This window comes from Myxine glutinosa, chromosome 1, assembly GCF_964187855.1.
Source record: "Myxine glutinosa chromosome 1, kmMyxGlut1.1, whole genome shotgun sequence".
NCBI classification, from domain to species: Eukaryota; Metazoa; Chordata; class Myxini; order Myxiniformes; family Myxinidae; genus Myxine; species Myxine glutinosa.
In genome coordinates this window covers 312,156,653-312,177,596 of record NC_136261.1, presented here as the reverse complement: position 1 = coordinate 312,177,596, position 20,944 = coordinate 312,156,653, and the positions used below count along the sequence as shown (strand labels likewise).

At 49.2% G+C, this 20,944-nt stretch overlaps 1 protein-coding gene across 2 annotated transcripts in view; it reads right to left on the bottom strand.

Moving 5' to 3' along the window:
• Positions 1–20,944, bottom strand: part of AP4E1 (adaptor related protein complex 4 subunit epsilon 1) — a 184,081-nt gene that overhangs the window by 46,333 nt on the left and 116,804 nt on the right. For both annotated transcript variants that reach the window (XM_068136403.2, XM_068136410.2), the window contains exons 8-12: positions 20,364–20,437; positions 12,482–12,604; positions 11,523–11,632; positions 8,161–8,300; positions 7,144–7,256 (exon numbers count right to left, since the gene is read on the bottom strand). In XM_068136403.2, the coding sequence (XP_067992504.2) occupies positions 7,144–7,256; positions 8,161–8,300; positions 11,523–11,632; positions 12,482–12,604; positions 20,364–20,437 (560 nt within the window). The remainder of the gene's footprint in view (positions 1–7,143; positions 7,257–8,160; positions 8,301–11,522; positions 11,633–12,481; positions 12,605–20,363; positions 20,438–20,944) is intronic.

The following is a 20,944-nucleotide window of genomic DNA, read 5'->3' as shown; positions in this document are numbered from 1 at the left end:
ATTAAGAAGCTTCTACTCGATGCTTTCGCCCTCCCAGCGGCGGAACGCGCACGGCGCCTGCTCGATTTGCCCGAGCTCGGCGACACGCGCCCTTCCGAGCGAATGGACTACATGCTTTCGCTGCTCGGCGAGCACTCTCCGGCATTCCTGTTCCGGGAGCTGTTCCTCCGTCAGCTGCCTGACCCGGTACGCCTCGCCCTGGCAAGCACGACGATCACAGATCCCCGGGCCCTTGCCAGAGAAGCCGACAAAATCTCCGCCGCGGGACAGCGCATCGCAGCGGCGACATGGGACCCGCCGCCGCCTGATGCACCATCCATGGCGCCCGAGCACCCGGCGCGTTCGACGGCCGAACTGCCGACGCAATTGGCGGCCGCTATACCGAGCCGACCACGTCCAGCACGACGTCCGAAGCCTCCACCCGACCAAGCGTGGTGTTCCTATCATGCCAGGTTCGGACAGAAGGCCCGGACATGCCGACCCCCGTGCACCTTCGGCGGGTCGGGAAACGGCCAGGCCGGCGTTCATTACCTGCCATGAGCGCCGGCCACAGTCACACGGGCAACTTACTGTTCATCACGGACAAAGCGTCCGGACGGCGCTTCCTGTGCGACACCGGCGCCCAACTGAGCGTCATGCCCGCCTCTGACCAGGACAGGCAATCCGCGGTTTGCGGCCCCTCCTTGGTTGCGGCCAACGGATCGACTATCCGCACCTTCGGCCCGCGCAACGTCACCCTCTGCTTCGGCGGCCAACGCTTTGCTTGGACGTTTGTAACCGCCAACGTGCCCATGGCTCTGCTAGGCGCCGACTTCCTCTGCGCACACGGACTGCTGGTGGACGTCCAACGGCGTCGTTTAATCAACGCTGAAACCTTCAGCTCCCTGGTATGCACATTAAGCAGCTCCGCGCCGACCGAGCTGGCATGCACCGTCCCGGCGGCGAACGAGTTTGCTCGCCTGCTCGCGGAGTTCCCGGCCCTCACGCGGCCGACGTTTTCGGCCGTCGCAGTACGGCATGGGATCGAGCACCACATACCAACCACGGGCCCGCCGGTCTACGCCAGGGCCCGCCGCCTCGACCCAGCCAAGCTTGCCGTTGCGAAGGCCGAATTCGACGCGTTGGAGCACCTCGGCATCGTGCGGCGCTCCGATAGCGCGTGGGCCTCGCCACTGCACATCGTGCCAAAGCCGGGGGGTGGATGGCGCCCGTGTGGCGACTACCGCCGTCTTAATGACGCTACAACACCCGACAGGTACCCGATCCCGCATATCCAAGACTTCTCCGCCCGTCTGGCGGGACGGGTCATTTTTTCGAAAATTGATCTCATACGGGGATATCACCAGGTACCTGTCAGGGCGGCCGACGTCCCTAAAACGGCAGTCATCACGCCGTTCGGCTTATTCGAGTTCTTGCGGATGCCGTTTGGTCTCAAGAACGCGGCTCAGGCGTTCCAGCGCTTGATGGACGGCGTGCTGCGTGACCTGCCGTTCCTTTTCGTTTACCTGGACGACATCCTCGTCGCCAGCACGTCCCGGGCCGAGCACCTCCTCCACCTCCGAACACTGTTCGGGCGCCTCAGCGAGCACGGCCTCATCGTCAACCCGGCCAAATGCCACTTCGGCACGACGGCCGTTGATTTTTTGGGCCACCACATCACCAAGAACGGGGCCGTGCCGCTGCCAACCAAGGTCGAGGCCATCACCACGTTCCCGCGTCCCCGCACCATAAAGGCCCTGCAGGAATTCCTGGGAATGGTGAATTTTTATCACCGCTTCGTGCCCCGCGCTGCTCAACTCATGCGGCCCCTCTACGAAGCCCTCCGGGGCAAGCCGGCCAAGCACGACATCGCCTGGTCCGCAGCAATGGATGCGGCCTTCCAAAGCTCAAAGCGGGCCCTCGCCGACGCAACACTGCTCGCTCACCCGGTGCTCAACGCTCCCATCGCCCTCACCACGGATGCCTCCGACTACGCGGTGGGCGCCGTACATGAGCAATGGGTGAACGGGGTTTGGCAGCCACTCGCTTTTTTCAGCCGGCAGCTCCGGCCGAACGAGCTCAAATACAGCACGTTTGACCGGGAGCTCCTCGGTCTACACCTGGCCGTCCGCCATTTCCGCCACCTCCTGGAGGGCCGACCTTTCACGGCGTTCGTCGACCACAAGCCGTTGGTTTACGCAATGGCCAAGGTCACGGAGCCATGGTCGGCCCGCCAACAGCGCCACCTCTCCGCCGTGTCGGAGTTTACCACGGACATCCGGCACGTCGCCGGCAAAAACAACGCCGTGGCCGACTGTCTTTCCCGGGCCAGCGCGAACGCGGTCCACCTGGGCGTGGATTTTGCGCTTATGGCGGCGGACCAAACCACCGACACCACGGTGCAAGCCCTCCGGGCGGCGGACACGGGCCTCCGCCTGGCCGACATCCCCTGCGCGGACACTGTCCTGCTCTGCGACGTCTCCCAAGGCCGGCCTCGCCCCATCGTGCCCGTCACCTGGCAACGCCGCATCTTCGCCTCCCTCCACGGCCTTTCCCACCCGGGCCGGAAAGCTTCCCAGAAGCTGGTGTCGGCGCGTTTCGTCTGGCACGGCCTTCGTCGGGACGTCCGCGATTGGACCAGCGCCTGCACCGCCTGCCAACGGGCCAAGGTCCACCGACACACCCAGGCCCCGCTGGCACCTTTCACCGTGCCCGAACGACGTTTCGACCACGTCAACGTGGATCTGGTGGGCCCCCTTCCCCCATCACGAGGGTTCACACACCTGCTCACCATGGTGGACAGGACCACCAGGTGGCCGGAGGCCGTTCCCCTCGTCTCCACCACCACCGCCGACGTGGCGCAGGCCTTCATCGCCACCTGGGTCGCCCGCTTCGGCGCACCGGCGGACATCTCGTCAGACCGCGGACCACAGTTCACCTCCGAGCTGTGGGGCGCGGTCGCCCGCAACCTGGGGGTCAAGCTCCACCGTACTACGGCCTACCACCCCCAAGCAAATGGGTTGTGCGAGCGATTCCACCGCTCCATGAAGGCCGCGCTCATGGCCGGCCTTCAAGACGGCGGTTGGGCCGACCGGCTGCCGTGGGTCCTTTTGGGCCTTCGCACGGCCCCCAAGGAGGACCTCCAGGCATCCACCGCCGAGCTGGTCTATGGCCAGGTGCTACGCGTCCCGGGCGAATTCGTGCCCGACGCTACCAGCCCCTGGTCCGCAGCTCGCCAGCGCTCGGACCTCCAGGAGGCCGCCCGACGGTTTGCCCCCGTGCCGACATCCCACCACGGTGACCCCCAGTCCTACGTCCCCCCAGCACTCCGCACCGCGGAGTATGTTTTTGTGCGTCACGACGCACATCGGCGGCCACTCCAGCCGCCGTACGACGGGCCCTTCCGGGTGCTGCGACGGGACGACAAGTCGTTCGTCATCGACATCGGCGGCAGGTCAGACCGGATTGCAGTGGACCGCCTCAAGCCGGCGCACGTGGACGTCGACCACCCACCACGGGTGGCCCTCCCGCCGCGGCGAGGCCGCCCCCCGTCCACGGTGCCCCCCACTCGACCGCCCACCACCTCACCGGACCCCCTCCCACGACCCGCCAGGGGTCGCTTCGGCCGGGTCATCAGGACCCCCCTCAAGTTGACCCTGCCGGTGCAAGTCGATTCTGGGGGGACGTGTGTAGCGGCTGCCGCTGGGGTTACACAATCGCCTTGCACCTATCAAGGACGCGGAGCGATCACCAGGCCGGGCTCGTCCAGGACGCCCGGGCAGGCCCGCGCTCGACTTGCCAGGCCTCGGTCGGGACGCCCGGGCAGGCTCGCCCTCAACTTGCCAGGCCGCAGCCGGGACGCGGGGCCACGCCCCCTGGCGCCAGGCCTGGGCAAACCCCCTGGCGGAATAGATATATATTGCTGACCGTAAAACGTTTTTCCCAGAGTGCCTGAGTGTTTGATTCGAATAAAGCAGCTCAGATGAATTCAAGCTTTTTGTCGCGTCCATTCTTTCGATCGACGTGGGAGCCACAGCTCCTTCAATGCGCATGGTGGATTGGTGGTGGGAAGCCAGTGTGTGTTTGTGGCTGCGGATGCTTTGGGTCCAATGGCGTTTTCTGACTCTGTAGCGATATTATATTACTTTGCTGGTCAAAAATGTATCAGGAATAGCTGTGATGCTGCTGGTGGTTTCAATGCCAAGATAGCAAATCAAAGCTTTCGAGCAACTTTGGATCAGACTCGGTAGTGTAATGATTACAGTGTCTGCTCCGAGTCTGGGAGGTCGGCAGTTCAAACCCTGGTCAAGTCATATAACAAAGACATTAAAAATGGTATGTGATACTTCCTTGCTTAACACTTTGCATTAAAACAAGACCGAAAGTCTAACAGCAGCATAGCCAGGCTCGTAAAATATTACAAACCACAAACACATATGATTAGCTTTTTAAACAGTCGCTAATGCTGTTTATAACATTAAACAAAGAAATTTGGAGGAATCCCGACATCCGTGAGGTAAGTTTTACTTACAGAACTGAGGGAAGATCTACTGTAATCTATATACCCCACGAGGATTGGGTTAATAACATGCTATCAAAAAACCGAGGCGAATTCCTTACTTCCGTGTTTGTTAGTACCATAGACCGCTTATCATTGATTCATGAACCATACACTGCTTCAATCCATTTACTTTGTATTCATGACATTGGGATTAAAGTGTTATGATCATATTTACTATATTATTATTATTATTATTATTATTATTACTATTATGAAAACGATACTACTGAAACGATACACTACTGTATTCAGAAACCTGGACTTAATTTGTTCAAAACGGGCCGAAGGTGAGGCATGAAGCTTAAGGACTATACGTACCGTTTTGTTGGAAGAGACGTAACACTGATGCTTTCGCTATTTGATGGTCATTTTAACAATTGGTTTGTTTGTCTTTCACACTGAATGAAAAACGTAAAGGTAGAGCATGGCGATTGTGATATATGCCAGGTTCGACGATATGTTCGGCCTGAACGAAATTGGAATCAAAATGCTGGTGTGGAGAATCAGCCGCCGTACCGCCGTAATGACATCAGACGTAATAACATCACCGTGTCATGCGACCAGATCATCAGCTCCGATTGGTATACGTTTGAGGGGACATACAGACAGACAAACACTGTTCTAGACGGCTTTACCGTAAGGGCTACGCCATAAAAAGTATTGCGTATGGACAATGAACCATAGCTTGGTAAAAATAGCAACCTCCTCCTGCGTCAAAAGTTCCTTGTTAGGAAACTCGTTTCATTATAACTTGGTCCTGCTGTGTCTGCCTGTGTGGGATAGGGGTCTTGAATTAATCTTTTCCAGTGGAAATCTGCTTCAGAGTGGATGGTTCGTGCATGTGTACATGCAAGCCAGCTATCCACCTACGCCTTTTACTGTCATCTCCGTGTTTCGAGCTCTCGCATCATGCCACTGTTGTAATAACAGTTCCCTTACAAGGAATTTCAGTGCAGGAGGCCATTAGGCCCATCACGCCTGCACAGTGGTTGCCAAACAATGGTTGTTTGTCCATGCTCGAGCCTTTTTAAATGCTGAGCATGAAGCAAGGAAGCAGCACGTACCATTTTTAAGTCTTTGGTATGACTTGGCCAGTGTTTGAACTGCCGATCTCCAAGACTCATTGCGGATGATTTAACCATTGCAGTACCTTTTTGTCATCTTATGGGTGGAAGAGGGGGGGAGGGCTGTGATCGCCCTCCTTTACTATCTCGGGCAAACGCTCCTATCCCACAACCGGACTTGCACTTATCACCATGTGCACTCCTCACGTCACTGCAACTTTCCTTTATCTTCCTCTTCTATTCTCTCCTGCCCTTTCTTCTTCAGTCTGCTGCTTTTTGGCTTTAATCGCCCTAATTCCGAGAATCTTTCCAATTTTCACTTTGATGTTTTTCCTACAAAACACCATGCATCTTTTTCCTTCAGAAAAATCTGTAAATCGCTTTGCAGATGATGCAACTCTTCTCAAAATTCTCTCATGCCAATATCATACAACATTCATACATATGTCATGCTGCAACATACAGGTTGCAGCCCCATCTGTTTCTGCCGATTTGGAGAAAATACAAAGCTGGGTAACACCTGGAATGTCTCATTTCATGCTTCCATGCTGGAATCTCTTGTGATGAAGCTGAGTAGATGGGCCTATCACTTTCCCATCACAGACAGGTCAGTGGTGTTGGTGTTTCTGTTTCTCTTTCTGTTTCTCTTTCTCCCCCAGCAACCTCCTTCTGGTGAGGCTCCGAAAATCCAAAATCACTGCTCACCTCCACTCATTCGTTCTGCTTTCTTCCCACCTGTGGAGCCAACTTCCACATTCTCTTCAATCTCATCCTTCCCCCCAGATCTTTGAGACAGCTGTTCCCCATCATCACAGATCATTCCCCACCCAATCAAAACCATGATCCTTTCTACACCTGTTAACACCTATCTACCTCCAACCCCATCTCCTTCAAAAATTCCAGTTTTTTCATCTGGAGGGTTTGCTTCTGTATCCATATTCCCCACCCAAAGCATCCTTCCCTGCCCCTCATCCTCCCTGAATTCATCATTTGTCCAAGTCTCTCTATATTTTGTCCCTCAGCCCTACTGTTGGTGTCCCCCCTCTCTTTCTGCTGTTCCTTTTGTTCTGTTGCATACGGATCCGTTCTGTGTTCTAGCTCTTCCATGAGCCTCACATTATTGTGTCCACTCCTTTAAAATGACCAGCTGTCACAATCTCATGTTATATCGCTATTCTGGACCTTTTCCATTCCTAATGACTCTCCTCTCCTGTCCACTTGTATTTTTCCACATTTAGTTAGTTTGTCAGTTTTTCCTGTCTGCTTGCATGTACCTGGTCTTCTTAACTCATTTGATCCCTTGTTCCATCTGCATGTCCCTACTTAATATGCTTGTTTGTTGGTTCCTTCCCTTTTATCCATATTACAACGTACGCTAACCCCCTCCGTTCCATCGCTGTGTCAACATCACGCTCTATCATGATTGTTGTACATTTTTTAACCTAATCATACTGCCATGGCTCTTATATGACACCAAAATGAATAATTAAAAAAAAAAAGAATCCATCTTGGATTCAGTGCCATGAATGCATAACATACCTTTAACGAGAAGCCAAAGGAAGCGCCCAGGTTCATCAGGTGGAATTATTTCTTCTCTCATCGACAAGACCTCGGTCACAATTCCCACCAACCACTCAGAATTCGGTGAAAATGTACCGCAGTCAAGGCTGGTCCATCAAACCAGAGTGAGCAATCGTATTGAGCAAGTGACTCATTTATACAACACAAACTAACTCTGGTGTGTTTGAAAATTGTAACAATCTTGACCTGCTGGTTCATAGGTGGAGTACATTCTGATCATTCTGACTCAATCTGTGTAATAAAAATGGGGAACAAGTGCCTTCAGCATTACAAAGCTGGAGGTTATGTGACGTTACAAGCTGGCATTAGGGATGTTAATCGTACAGCCCATTACAAGCCATTTTCTCGTATAACCGGGCCTCATATAACAGCAAAGCCTGGTTCTTAAAGCACTAATCCAGAGCCTGGCTGACCACCCACCGATGCTGCAGTAAATGGACTAACTGCAAACAGCTTTGCAATTGTACAATACAAAAGGCTGTGAACACTGCTTTTCAACAAATGCAAGCAGCTTCTTTGTTCTGTTTCCAATCAATTTATTGCATTATAATGAATGATCGTTTTAAGGCCATTTTTCCCCGCTAGAGCGGGGGTTAGCCTTGCGGGCCTCATGCCAATCATGGTTCCCTGTTTGAGGCAATGTTTTTTTTAATGGCCGGATGCCCTTCCTGACGCCAACCTTTGGTCACGCTCTTACGATGCGCAGGGATATGGTGTACCTATTCTAAATCGGGGTACACACCGTGATCATTCATCCCAGCAAGCTGGTACTCAATTTGCCGACCTCGGAAGGATGACCAGACTGAGTCAACCCCCCTGGTGTTAATTCAGCGATCGACCGGGATTCGAACCCAGGATCCGAGGATCCCAAGCCGGCACCCTAACCGCTAAGCCAACTAATACTCTCCGCTATATATTCATTTATGGTAAAATTGCAACACCCAAAGATACAGTCAGTGTAGTTTGAAAGGATATCTGTAAGCGAGGTCCAATGTACGTGATGCCAGGGACCGGGCCTCATAGGGATCCTGTGTGTCACGTAAAGCAGACAGCAAGTGGCCACACACTGCCTCAACATTTTCTTGGCCAACGACACGGCACAGCAGCTCCAAAGTCTTGGGGATGGGGGAAAAGGGGAGGATTGCAATCAATGATTAGTAGGCCAATCCATGCAATTTCAAACAGCAGACTTTTAAAATATTCAGACGAGGAACTAATTTAGAGATCATTATAATCTCTGTTTTTCTGTTCTAACTTTGATTTGAAAATGTCACAATAGAAATAAAAATCGACAAAATATTTATGTATTTCTTTAACAGCAATTTCCAGCCTTTTAAGTAAAATAGGACCACTGGACCTGTAGCTTATCTGGGCAATGGCCTAATCTTGTAATCAAAATTTGGTAGCATTCTGACTGGTGGGTCTGGAGAAAAAGATTTTTGGAGGAATTTACTAAGTCCGCCATTTTGACACACTCCGGTCATGTGATCGACATGGCCTCCGCAATTTAACATCAGGACCCTGTCCTAATGCTGTAAACCAAATTTGGTAGCATTCTGACTGGTGAGTCTGGAGAAGAATATTTTTGAAGGAATTTACTAAGTCTGCCATTTTGACACACTTCCAGTCACATGACTGGAACAAGCTTTAAAATCCCTGTTAGTCAGAAGCAGAACCTTGCTGCCAAATTTCAGGTGGATTGACCCAACGGTTTGGCTGGAAAAGTTGAAATAGGAGATGGATGGATGGTGGACGATGAAAATACCTTATCTGGAATCCAAATTTCAGATTAGCCAATAATAAAAAAGCACATAACTTACGCCATGGCCCCTCCCCCCTAACTCCAACTTCCATTCACTATACTCCCATCAGCATGAAAACACCATGAACCCTCTATTGAGTCGAGGCAATGTTTGATTACATGTTGAAACAAATGTTTTTTAGTCACATCTCACACAAAAGAAAAACCGTTCAATGAAATCCAACATTTTACAAAGACTAATGTTACATGTTCTGATACAGTAAATGCATTACTAAAATGCTTGTTGACTTGTATGTAGCTTTTTTGACGTGCCATACTCTATTTACAGAGTGTTGGTGCTGCCAGAGCAGTTTCTTGTCAAGGGTTGTACTGGGTGGTTTGCCATTGCCTTCCCATGTGTGTTTGTCCGTGCGCTATCCTTTTTAAATACTGAGCATCAAGCAAGGGAGCAGCACGCACCATCTTTAAAATCTTTGGTATGACTCAGGTGAGGTTTGAGCCACCGACCTCCCAGACTCTGAGTGGACGCTAACCATTGCACCATAGAGTCTGGTTGTACTGTTGTAAAAATAAAAATAAAAAAAAGGTTGCAGCATTTCAAAATTTGGAAGCATTTCAAAATGAAGCTCCCAGTTTATTTTGCTGTCATTCTGATGCAGGAAAATGTCACAAAACTAAAGAAACCACAGGCCCAGATTTCATGTTCACTCCATGTCATTGAAAAGTGCAAGTGAAACAGTTTCATTATTATGCTCAAGACTTTCCTTAAAAATCGGAGAAGTGAAAAGAGGAGAATTAGAGGGAAGCCGATGGCATGCTGTCGCAAATCCCCATGCTTCCAACCTAAGGAAAGTTGAAAGATGGAAAAAATGGTTCCACCAGAAATGACCGAACCAACATCAAATTTTGAGTTAAAAGAAATTGTCTGTTTTGACCCATTTGACCTTAATTAAATCCCCACCTCCTGAGGCATGAACCGGGGGTCAAATAAAAATAAAAATGAAATAAAATCAGTACATATTTAATGCGGCGCCCAATGTTGATTACATATACAAAGTTTCATCAAAAAAATATTTTTAATTGTACCCATAATTGCATTTTTGGGTATTTGACCTTTTGACCCTGACCCAGGGGTGGGGCCAAACATTACACTGCTGCCGCACCTTCTTGCTTTGTAGTGATCATAGCAAGCAAGTTTGGTGAATTTGTTTTACGGTAGAGCATGGTGTTTAGGAGATAGCGTGAGGGATGAGCAGAGGTATGAGGAGATAGCATGATGGACTAGCAGAGGTAGGAGATAGCGTGACGGACTAGCAGAGGTAGGAGGAGATAGCGTGACGGACTAGCAGAGGTAGGAGGAGATCGCATGATGGACTAGCAGAGGTAGGAGGAGATAGCGTGACGGACTAGCAGAGGGAGGAGATAGCGTAACGGACTAGCAGGGGTAGAAGGAGACAGTGTGATGGACTAGCAGGGGTACGAGGAGATAGCATGACAGACTAGAAGAGGTAGGAGAGATAGCGTGACGGACTAGCAGAGGTAGGAGGAGATAGCGTGATGGACTAGCAGAGGTAGGAGGAGATAGCATGACGGACTAGCAGAGGTAGGAGGAGTTCGCGTGATGGACTAGCAGAGGTAGGAGGAGATAGCGTGACGGACTAGCAGAGGTAGGAGGAGATAGCATGACAGACTAGCAGAGGTAGGAGGAGATAGCATGACGGACTAGCAGAGGTAGGAGGAGATAGTGTGACGGACTAGCAGAGGGAGGAGGAGATAGCATGACAGACTAGCAGAGGTAGGAGGAGATAGCGTGATGGACTAGCAGGGGTAGGAGGAGATAGCATGACAGACTCGCAGAGGTTGGAGCAGATAGCGTGATGGACTAGCAACTAGCAGAGGTAGGAGGAGATAGCGTGACGGACTAGCAGCGGTAGGTGGAGATAGCGTGACGGACTAGCAGAGGTAGGAGGAGATAGCATGACGGACTAGCAGAGGTAGGAGGAGATAGCGTGACGGACTAGCAGAGGTAGGAGGAGATAGCGTGACGGACCAGCAGAGGTAGGAGGAGATAGCGTGACGGACTAGCAGAGGTAGGAGGAGATAGCGTGATGGACTAGCAGAGGTAGGAGATAGCATGACAGACTAGCAGAGGTAGGAGGAGATAGCGTGACGGACTAGCAGAGGTAGGAGGAGATAGCGTGATGGACTAGCAGAGGGACAGACAGACTGACAACCAATTACAATGTCTCCGTTTTATTCAAAAACCGTGGGGATAAAGATATGGTTACACAGGTCACAAAGAATTGAGAACCATTTTTGGTAAGTGATTTTTATAGTAACAAATCAAACACATACTTCGATAGAAGCTTTTGACAGACCTGTTCTTGGTGACAGAAACAAAACATCTTTGGAAAAGTAGTTTTAAGGGAGGGACATCTGTCACATTTATAATAAAAAGTATTTCCAAAATACAGCTGTCAGTGGATGAAAGCATCTCGACTTTTGTGAATTTTCTGTGGAACAAAAACAATGGATTGGACCAAACCAATATATATACACACCAAGTTTAACTCACCCTCCTCCGGATGGCTGGGTCTGGCTGCTCGAGGGCACACATCACAGATGGCCGGTGGCACAGCACGGTGCCAGGCTCTACCCGTGCCATATCAGCCAAGCAGCGCACACCTGTGCAACATAATTGTCACAACAATGCTTGCAAGCAAAATACAATAATTGCCACATTGTCCCTTGTAAGCAAATTTAGTCTAAAGAAACCCAGGGATGTGTACAGGACACTCGTGTATTCAAACTCTGACAACGCTTTGAAAGTAAACAGCATGTGCTTTTGTGGAAGAGATAAATATATATTTAAAGGTATGCTAAACGGAGTTTGTTATCATCGCTAATACATGCAGCAATGCTGTTAATGCTGCGATAAAGCAGACATAGCATTTGGTGGATTTCATTTTTGTAACATTTAATTTTTGTTGGTTTGAAATCAAAACATTGACAACTAGAACGGCAATCAGTGCACAGCATACCTCCGCCAGGATGAACAGTTTATGTTTTGTATCCCACTGATAGGCCAGATCTGGAACCGGACCTTAACCAATATCGAATAAATTTGTCTTTGTCATACACCCAACGTGTCCACCAAATTTCGGCCGAATCCGTCCATAACATTCACATGCAGACAAACAAACAAACAGACAGACAGACAGACAGGGTTAAAAAGCGAAAACATAACCTCCATCCACGTTCGGTGGCGGAGTTAAAAAGGTTTATCCTTTAAAATACACATAATTTAATAAGTCTTGGTATAAAAAGGTAAAGTAGCCATTTACTTATGTACACAAAAAAGCAGATTGACGCCCCTCCTCCTTCCCCCCCATACATTCCACTCTCCACCTCCTCCCTCCCTTCCCTCATCTTCCTTTTCTCAATTCCCTCCCTTAACCTCCACTCTTGCCCTCTTCCTTTCCAGTGCACACACATTTTGTGCACCTTGCTCAGGGGGACCATACTGTCACATACCCATATACTGCAGATTGGCGTTCGAAGACTGCAGCATCTCCCCAACAAAGTCACTTGCTCGGGTCCACAGTTCCAGGTGAGGAGGAAGCACAGACAGCGTACGAATGCACTCGCTCAGCACAGCTGAAAATATATATACCGTATATTTCAGTGGACAAGTCGATACCTTTTTTTTCCCCCAGAAGACCGGGCCTCAACGTGCTCAGAATCGATTTTGTCTATTGAATTGCATTAATGAAAAATATTGTATTTACACTCCTAATTTATCTGGAATGTCATCCCACAAAGTAGGTCAGATAATATGGACAAAACAGGTCCTTAATATTCATGACCCTCCCTGGAAGTACCATCGGTCGTAGCGATTCATGTGTTGTGATGGTGTCAGGGAGGAATTAACACCATTATTGAGTTATGACTGATTGACAGTTTTACTAACTACCGTAGTTGGTCTAGCTTGGTCTAATACTGCAAATCAACTTATCTATGAATGAAGGAAAGAACTAGAATGGCACTCGGTACAGCACATACCTCCGCCAGGCTGAACAGTTTACGTTTTGTATTCCACTGTTGGTTGAAAGAGGTTGAAAGAGGTGACAGTAAGGGAGGCATTAAAGGAGAGGCTGAGTAGGGTAGAGGATGATGTGGTTGAGCTTGAAAGTGGTTGGATGTCAATGAAAGCTAGTCTGTTGGGAGCCGTTGGTGAGGTATGTGGATGGACAAAAGGACCACCGAGGCACTCGGAAACATGGTGGTGGGATGATGAAGTTGGAAAGAGGATTGACGAGAAGAGGAAGAAGTTCAAGGAGTGGCAGAAGGCGAAGGGAACGGGAGCAGAAACAGCAGAGCATGAAAGTTATAAGGCAGCCAGGAAGGCTGCAAAGAAAGAGGTAGCAAAGGCGCAGTAGGCATGTAGGAAAATGTTCGGAGAACGCTTGGATTCGGAAGAGGGTCAGAAAGCAGTATTCAGGATTGCAAAGCAGATAGCGAAAGAGAGGTGTGATGTGATGGGGGTGAGTTGCTTGAAGGATGAAGTGGGACAAATCGTTGTCGACCCAGATGGAATTAAAGGAAGATGGAAAAGATATATGGAAATGCTGTTGAATACAGAGAATGAATGGGATGGCAACATAGAGAGTAACCCAGTTTTAGGACCGGCAGAGGAGATAACTGAGAAGGAACTTGAGGAAGCGATAAAAGCAATGAAGAGTAGAAAAGCGGGAGGGCCGATGGGAATTGTGGGAGATATGTTGAAGGCAGCAGGAAGTTGGGGTGTGAAGAGAATGACAGAGATCTGTAATCTGGTGGTGAAAGAAGGCCGCATTCCAGTGGATTGGGAACTGAGTACCCTCGTCCCTCTATACAAGGGGAAAGGTGACCCTCTGGAGTGTGGCTCGTACCGAGCGATAAAGTTATTGGAGCATGGAATGAAGGTATTGGAAAGGGTGTTGGAGAGGAGGATAAGGAAGAAGGTGAAAATCGACGAAATGCAGTTTGGATTTATGCCAGGAAGAGGAACGACAGACACGCTTTTCATTGTGAGGCAGTTGCAGACGAAGTACATGGAGAAGAGGAAGAAGTTGTTTCTTGGGTTTGTTGATCTGGAGAAAGTATTCGATAGGGTTCCACGCAAAGTATTGACATGGGCATTGAGGAAGTTAGGAGTGGAGGAATGGTTGATCAGAGTAGTGATGGCAATGTACAAAATAGCGCGCAAAGCTGTAAGGCAGAAGGACGGGAACAGTGGTGAGTTTGAGGTGAAGGTGGGAGTGCATCAGGGGTCGGTACTAAGTCCACTACTATTTGTAGCTGTGATGGAGGTGCTGGCTCAGAACGTAAAGGAGGGTTTACCGTGGGAGTTGTTGTATGCAGATGATCTGGTGTTGATTGCGGAAAGTATGGATGGACTGAAGGAAAAGATGAACAAGTGGAAGGAATGTATGGAGACAAAAGGTCTGAAGGCGAATATCGGAAAGGCGAAGGTGATGGCAAGTGGTATATCATGTGGTGAGGTGGAAAGAACTGGGAAGTGGCCCTGTGCTGTGTGTAGGAAGGATGTCGGAGTGAACTCCATTCAATGTACAGTGTGCGCTGAGTGGGTTCATCAAAAATGTAGTGGTCTGAGAGGGTCATTAACCAGTGTGGCAGCTACATTCAAATGTAAGGTTTGCACAGAGGGAGCTGCAGATGGAGGAAATGTTGAGTTGGAGCTTGGAGACGGCGTGAAGCTGGAAGGTGTGAAAACATTTTGCTACCTCGGAGACATGCTCCTGGTAAGGACCATGAATGACCTGAACACCATGGTCCCAACATCATTGTGGATGCATCCGGCATCCCTGTTCCACATCTTGCTGGCCAATCAACGTCACACCAATACTGGCTGCCCACTCATAATGAGGGAGGAGGCAAGTCGACTACAACTGGGCGAAGGCCTTGTTCAAGGAATCATTATGGTTCACAGCAAAAAGTGGCAAGAATGCTACATGGAGAGAAGGGTCAGTCTATGACTCCGCAGTGTTACCACAACAGCGAAATCCTACACGAAGTAGTGCAGGAGCTATGGAGACATTAGGAGAAAATGTTTCATACCTGGATTCAAACACAAGTGATCAGCCCTTCCTTTTAAACAAAGTCAACATGTGTGTGGAGGCAAACGTTTTTCCAGATGGTGCAGATGCTTTACAAAACTTGAAAATGAAGTGAAATTGTTGTATCTTGGTGATGGTGAAGTGTTGTTTTGAAAATATATTTGTGATGCAAATGCAATAGATTGAACGAGAAGTGTTATGATTTATGGGAGCGAGACATGGGTAATGAACGTAGAGCAGCAACGAAGGTTGGAAAGGGTGGAAATGCGAATGGTTCGACGGATGTGCGGAGTATCGTTGAGAGAGAGGAAGGCAAATGATGAATTGCGAAAGATGATGGGAATAGAGCCTGTGATTGATGCTGTGAAGAGGAACAGGTTGAGATGGTTTGGTCATGTGTTGAGGAAGGATGAAAGTGACTGGTTGAGAAGAGTGATGGAAATGAATGTAGAAGGAAGTACAGGACGGGGAAGACCGAGAAAGACTTGGCTAAAGATGGTGGAAGAAGAAATGCGGGCAAGGTGGTTAACAAGGAGAGATGCAGAAAATAGGGCAAAATGGAGAAGATTGTCATGGGGACCACAAGGCTAACCCCCGCTCGAGTAGGGAAAATGGCCTTTAAAATGCATGTTGTTGTTGTTGTTGTTTCATTAATCATCCACTTTCTAAACTCCCCCCTTGCCCCTCCCCCTCAAATCTCCCCCCCAACCATCCCTCCCAAATTCTCCCTCCTCCCACCTCCTTCTCAAAGCTGCCTCCTCCCCACTTCCTCTCCCTCCTATGTCATACCTCCACCTCCCCCAACCTTCTACTTTCCTCTGCCCCCCCCTCAAACAAACTCTCACTGTGCCTCATTCCATCACCATCAAACCTTTCGTCCTCCTCATCCTTCCCTTTCTTGTAACTCTTCTGTAATCTCTGACACACTATCAACTGCTCTTCCTACATCCCCCTCTCACCCTTCATCTGACCCTACCCCTCCCCTCCCCTGTCCTGCACCCGATGCTCCCCCTCTCTCCTCACTAACGGTATGGACCTCAAACATCCGGGGCCTTCGCTCAAACCTGATTGATCTCTCCATTCAGGTTGCTTCTGAAAATCCAGACTTGATCTGCTTAACAGAAACTTTCCTCCTTCAAGATGTCTCTGATTCCTTAATATCTCTTCCTGGTTACTCCCTCCTCCGGTACGATAGACCTGATCCTCGTCCTGGTGGTGGGGTGGCTATCTTTATCAAAAACTCTCTTCCTCACTCTCCCTGCACTGCCCTCTCTCCACCCCACCCACAGGAGTACCTCTGGCTACGGCTTCCTCTCCACTCCCACCTTTTGTTCATATGTGTTCTGTACCGTCCTCCAAACAGTGATGACTCCATTTACATTTCTCTGTCGGACAACATGGACCAACTTCTATCAACTCATCCAAACTCTCTCTTCCTCATATGTGGCGACTTCAACTGTCATCATGCCAGCTGGCTGGGTGTGGGTTCATCTCTCACCAGCCATGGCACCTCAGCAAAGGACTTCTGCGACTCATTGGGACTGACACAATCTGTCAATTTCCCGACCCGGATCTCAGTCAATGGAGTATCTTCTCTTCTGGACTTGGTTATGACTAACTTCCCTGCAAATGTCTGCTGCTCTTCTTCTGCACCAATCGGTTCTTCTGATCATGTGCTTGTTAAAGTGGACATCTCACTGGCCATTCTCAGAGAGCCTCCTCAGCGCCGACGAGTCTGGCATTTCACTCAGGCCGACTGGCACGGTCTGCAAGCAGCCATCAATCAACTGGACTGGTCTCCCATCTCTAATGCCTCTGACATCAATTCTTCCTGGGAATTCTTCCAAAGCAAACTGCTCTCTCTCATGCACAGATTTATCCCATCTCGTCTTCAGTTGTCTTACCCTTCCTCCCGTCCATGGTACACTGAATCTTGTGGTGAGGCAGTTGCCCTGAAACAACTTGCCTTTGCCTCCTGGAATGCAAATCCAACTGAAGGCAATCTCAGTTCCTTCCACCAAGCTCGATACAAGTGCGTTTCTACCCTCAGGAGTGCCAGGAAGCACTATCTCTCCACACTCAAGATTGAACTCTCAAACCTGTCTCCTTCCTCCAAATCCTGGTGGCGTCTGGTCAAATCCGTTTCTGGTGTTTGTTCCCCCTCCATCCCCTCCCTTACCTCAAATGGCTACACAGTTGACACAGCACGTGACAAAGCCGAATGCCTCAACTCTGTGTTTGCCTCAAAATCTTGTGTCCCAAACCCATCTCTCTCTGTTCCCACCTTTCCCAGTCGAACCCAACTGCTCCTGGACTCTGTGTCCTTCTCTCCTGACAAGGTGGAGAAGTTTTTATCAAACCTCGACTCTGATTCTGCAACTGGACCAGATGGCATCAGCCCTCGGGTCCTAAAATCCTGCTCTGCCACTCTATCTCACCCTCTCTCTGTTCTTTTCACCCTCTCTTTTGCTCAAGATCATCTGCCAGCATCTTGGAAATCAGCAAACATTACCGCTTTACACAAAAAAGGTGCAAAAACAGATCCTTGCAACTACAGAACAATCAGCCTGCTCCCAATTATCAGCAAAGTCATGGAATCCATCATTGCTTCAGATATCAAATCGTTCCTCTTCGCCAATGGCTTGATCTCTGATCATCAATTTGGATTCAGACCAGGTCATTCTACTCTAGACATGTTGCTTCTGCTGTCTCAACAATGGATGGAGGTCCTCAATGCCAAACAGGAAATCAGAGCTGTCTCACTTGACATATCACGTGCCTTCGATACGGTCTGGCACCCAGCTCTGCTCACCAAACTCACCTCCTATGGTATTCAGGGAAATCTCCACTCATGGCTTGCGGATTTCCTCTCTGGTCGTAGGCAACGTGTGGCCCTGAATGGATTTCTCTCAGCTTCCCTTCTTGTTCTGGCTGGAGTTCCCCAAGGTAGTGTTCTGGGCCCTGTGCTATTTCTGGTCTTCATCAATGACCTCTCTGACTCTCTGGAAAATCCTCTCTATCTCTTTGCTGATGACCACTATCTGCCGCTCCATTCCTCATCCCTCAGATCGGCAGTCTGCAGCCTCCTCATTCTCTGCAGACCTGGACAAAATCACAGACTGGTCAAACAAGTGGAACATGTCTTTCAATCCTGACAAATCTCACACTCTTACAATGTCTCTCCGAAAGGACCGACTGGACAACCCTCCCATCTACTTTCTCAACAATCCTCTCCAAGAAGTTCTGTCGCTCAAGCTTTTGGGTCTCACTATCTGCCATGATCTTTCTTGGGAAAACCACATTTCCAAGCTGGCCTCCAAAGCCAGTCGCCGACTGGGCTTCCTCCGTCGTGCGAAGTCCTTCCTTGGCACACCTGAGCTCCTCACCACATACAAGGCTTTCATCCGCGCAGCTCAATGGAATACTATTCCCCCCTCTGTGCTGGTGCTCCTGCCTCACACCTAGCTCGGGTTCACGCTGTTGAAGCCAAAGCTTTCAGAATCATTGGAATCTCCTGTGATGAAGTTAACTCTGAGGGCCTTTCACTCACTCACCGCAGGCAGGTTGGTGGTCTTTCTGTCTTCTACCGACTCCTCTCCGGCCTTGCTCCCCCAGCTCTCTCTGTGCTCTGTCCCCCCAATATTCCTTCAGGTCGCACAAGATCTGCCTGCAACCCTCTTATGGTTAAACTGCCAAAGTCTAGGCTCTCTGCTCACCTTCACTCTTTCATTCCCCTTTTCTTCCGCCTCTGGAACAAACTCCCCCACTCCCTTCAATCCCACGCCTCCCTCCAGGTCTTTAAAACAGCTGTTCACCACCATCTCTTATCTTCCCCCATCGAAAACCTTGATCTTTTCTACCCCCGGTAATTCACCCCAGAGTCCTTGCAGTGTTCATATGTTTTATTCCTCTCCCACCTCCCCCCAAGTCCTCCCGATGTCCCTGCTCTCAAATGTTGTGTTTGTGTCCTTCCCCCCCTCTCCCCATCTTGTCTGCCGCTCCCCTTGTTTTTTGTGTTTTGTGTGTCGGTTTGTCATTTTGTGTGATTAATGTTCGCTCTTTCACGAGCCTCGATCTTGTATACAAAAAAAATAAAATAAAATGTGGCAGCTACATTCAAATGTAAGGTGTGCACAGAGGGAGCTGCAGATGGAGGAAATGTTGAGTTGGATCTTGGAGACGGCGTGAAGCTGGAAGGTGTGAAAACATATTGCTACCTAGGAGACATGCTGAATGGAGAAGGTGCATCAGACTCGGCAAGATTGCTCGAGTGAGATGTGCATGGAAGAAGTTTCGGGAAATGAGTGGCATGCTGATGAGGAGGGGAGTGTCGTTGAAGCTGAAGGGAAAGGTGTATGCTGCATGTGTGAGAAATGTTATGATTTATGGGAGCGAGACATGGGTAATGAACGTAGAGCAGCAACAAAGGCTGGAAAGGGTGGAAACGCGAATGGTTCGGTGGGTGTGGAGTATCGTTGAGAGAGAGGAAGACAAATGATGAATTGCGAAGAGATGATGGGAATAGAGCCTGTGATGGATGCTGTGAAGAGAAACAGTTTGAGATGGTTTGGTCATGTGTTGAGGAAGGATGAAAGTGACTGGTTGAGAAGAATGATGGAAATGAATGTAGAAGGAAGTAGAGGACGGGGAAGACCGATAAAGACTTGGCTGAAGGTGGTGGAAGAAGAAATGCGGGCAAGGGGGTTAAACAAGGGGAGATGCAGAAAATAGGGCAAAATGGAGAAGATTGTCATGGGGACCGCAAGGCTAACTCCCGCTCTGGCAGGGAAAATGGCCTTAACATGCATGTTGTATTTCGTTCAATTATGAGGAACCACATAAAAAATAAAAAGTTATCAGAGCCGCATCTGCCAAAATCGAATCAATTTGACTTGATCACACACCCAACCGGTCCACCAAATTTCGTCCAAATCCATCCATAAAAAAGTGAGATATCGTGCTCACAGACAGATAGGCAAACACAGGTGAAAACATAACCTCCGACCACCTTCGATAGAGGAGGTAAAAAAGGGGAAATTAGCCAATTTGATTTACATGCTGAAAAAGATCGTATTCGTGGATCGTGAACCTATTTCCATTAGAAAGCAGGATTCATTCAAAGCCCTGCTTTCAGAGTTTCTCTCTGCAATGTTTTCCATTTTGGCAGCACATGAAAAGGTCATCAAAATTAATACACGGAAATACGCACATCACATCTTCACTTGAAATTAAAGTTCTCAAAATTGTTGCGAAAGAAATACAGGGTTCTAATCCTGGAAAGAAAAGGTGTGGCATACCCCAAGCAGACATTTGCTTACTGCGGGCCCTCTCCATACACTCGCCCAACACCTCGTAAATCTGTTGACTTGTCCTGGTGCACACACAACATTGCACACACCAGCAGCATCTCTCAGTGTTACATTTAACTGTACACTCTGTAAATAAACATCAAATGGGGTCGAGAGATTCGGTTCTCAAATGTAGTCTTGAAGGAAAAAAGAAAGAAAAATATATAGCTTTGGTTGTAGAGAATGGGTCAATAAATTTAATACATATTTAATTTGGTTGGTCGTGTCAGGGAATATGTAGTGGGGGACTCAGGACTCCAATGACCGGACACAGGTTTACAAAAGGTCTAGTTTATTAACTGTATTCACTTCATTCCAGTTACCAAAATGATACCGCATAATATAATGGATCAGGTTAACTCTTTTCGCTGGTCCCTCTCGTTCAGCCGATGTTTCTCCGACACTCCCGTCGGTCAGCGCTCCTCGTGACAAGTCCTCCTTACCCAACGTTTGCTGCTCGTTTATATCGCCAAACTGGACTTAATCCTCTGTCCGCTAATGCCCCGAGGTCATGCATTGTACCGAGTCCT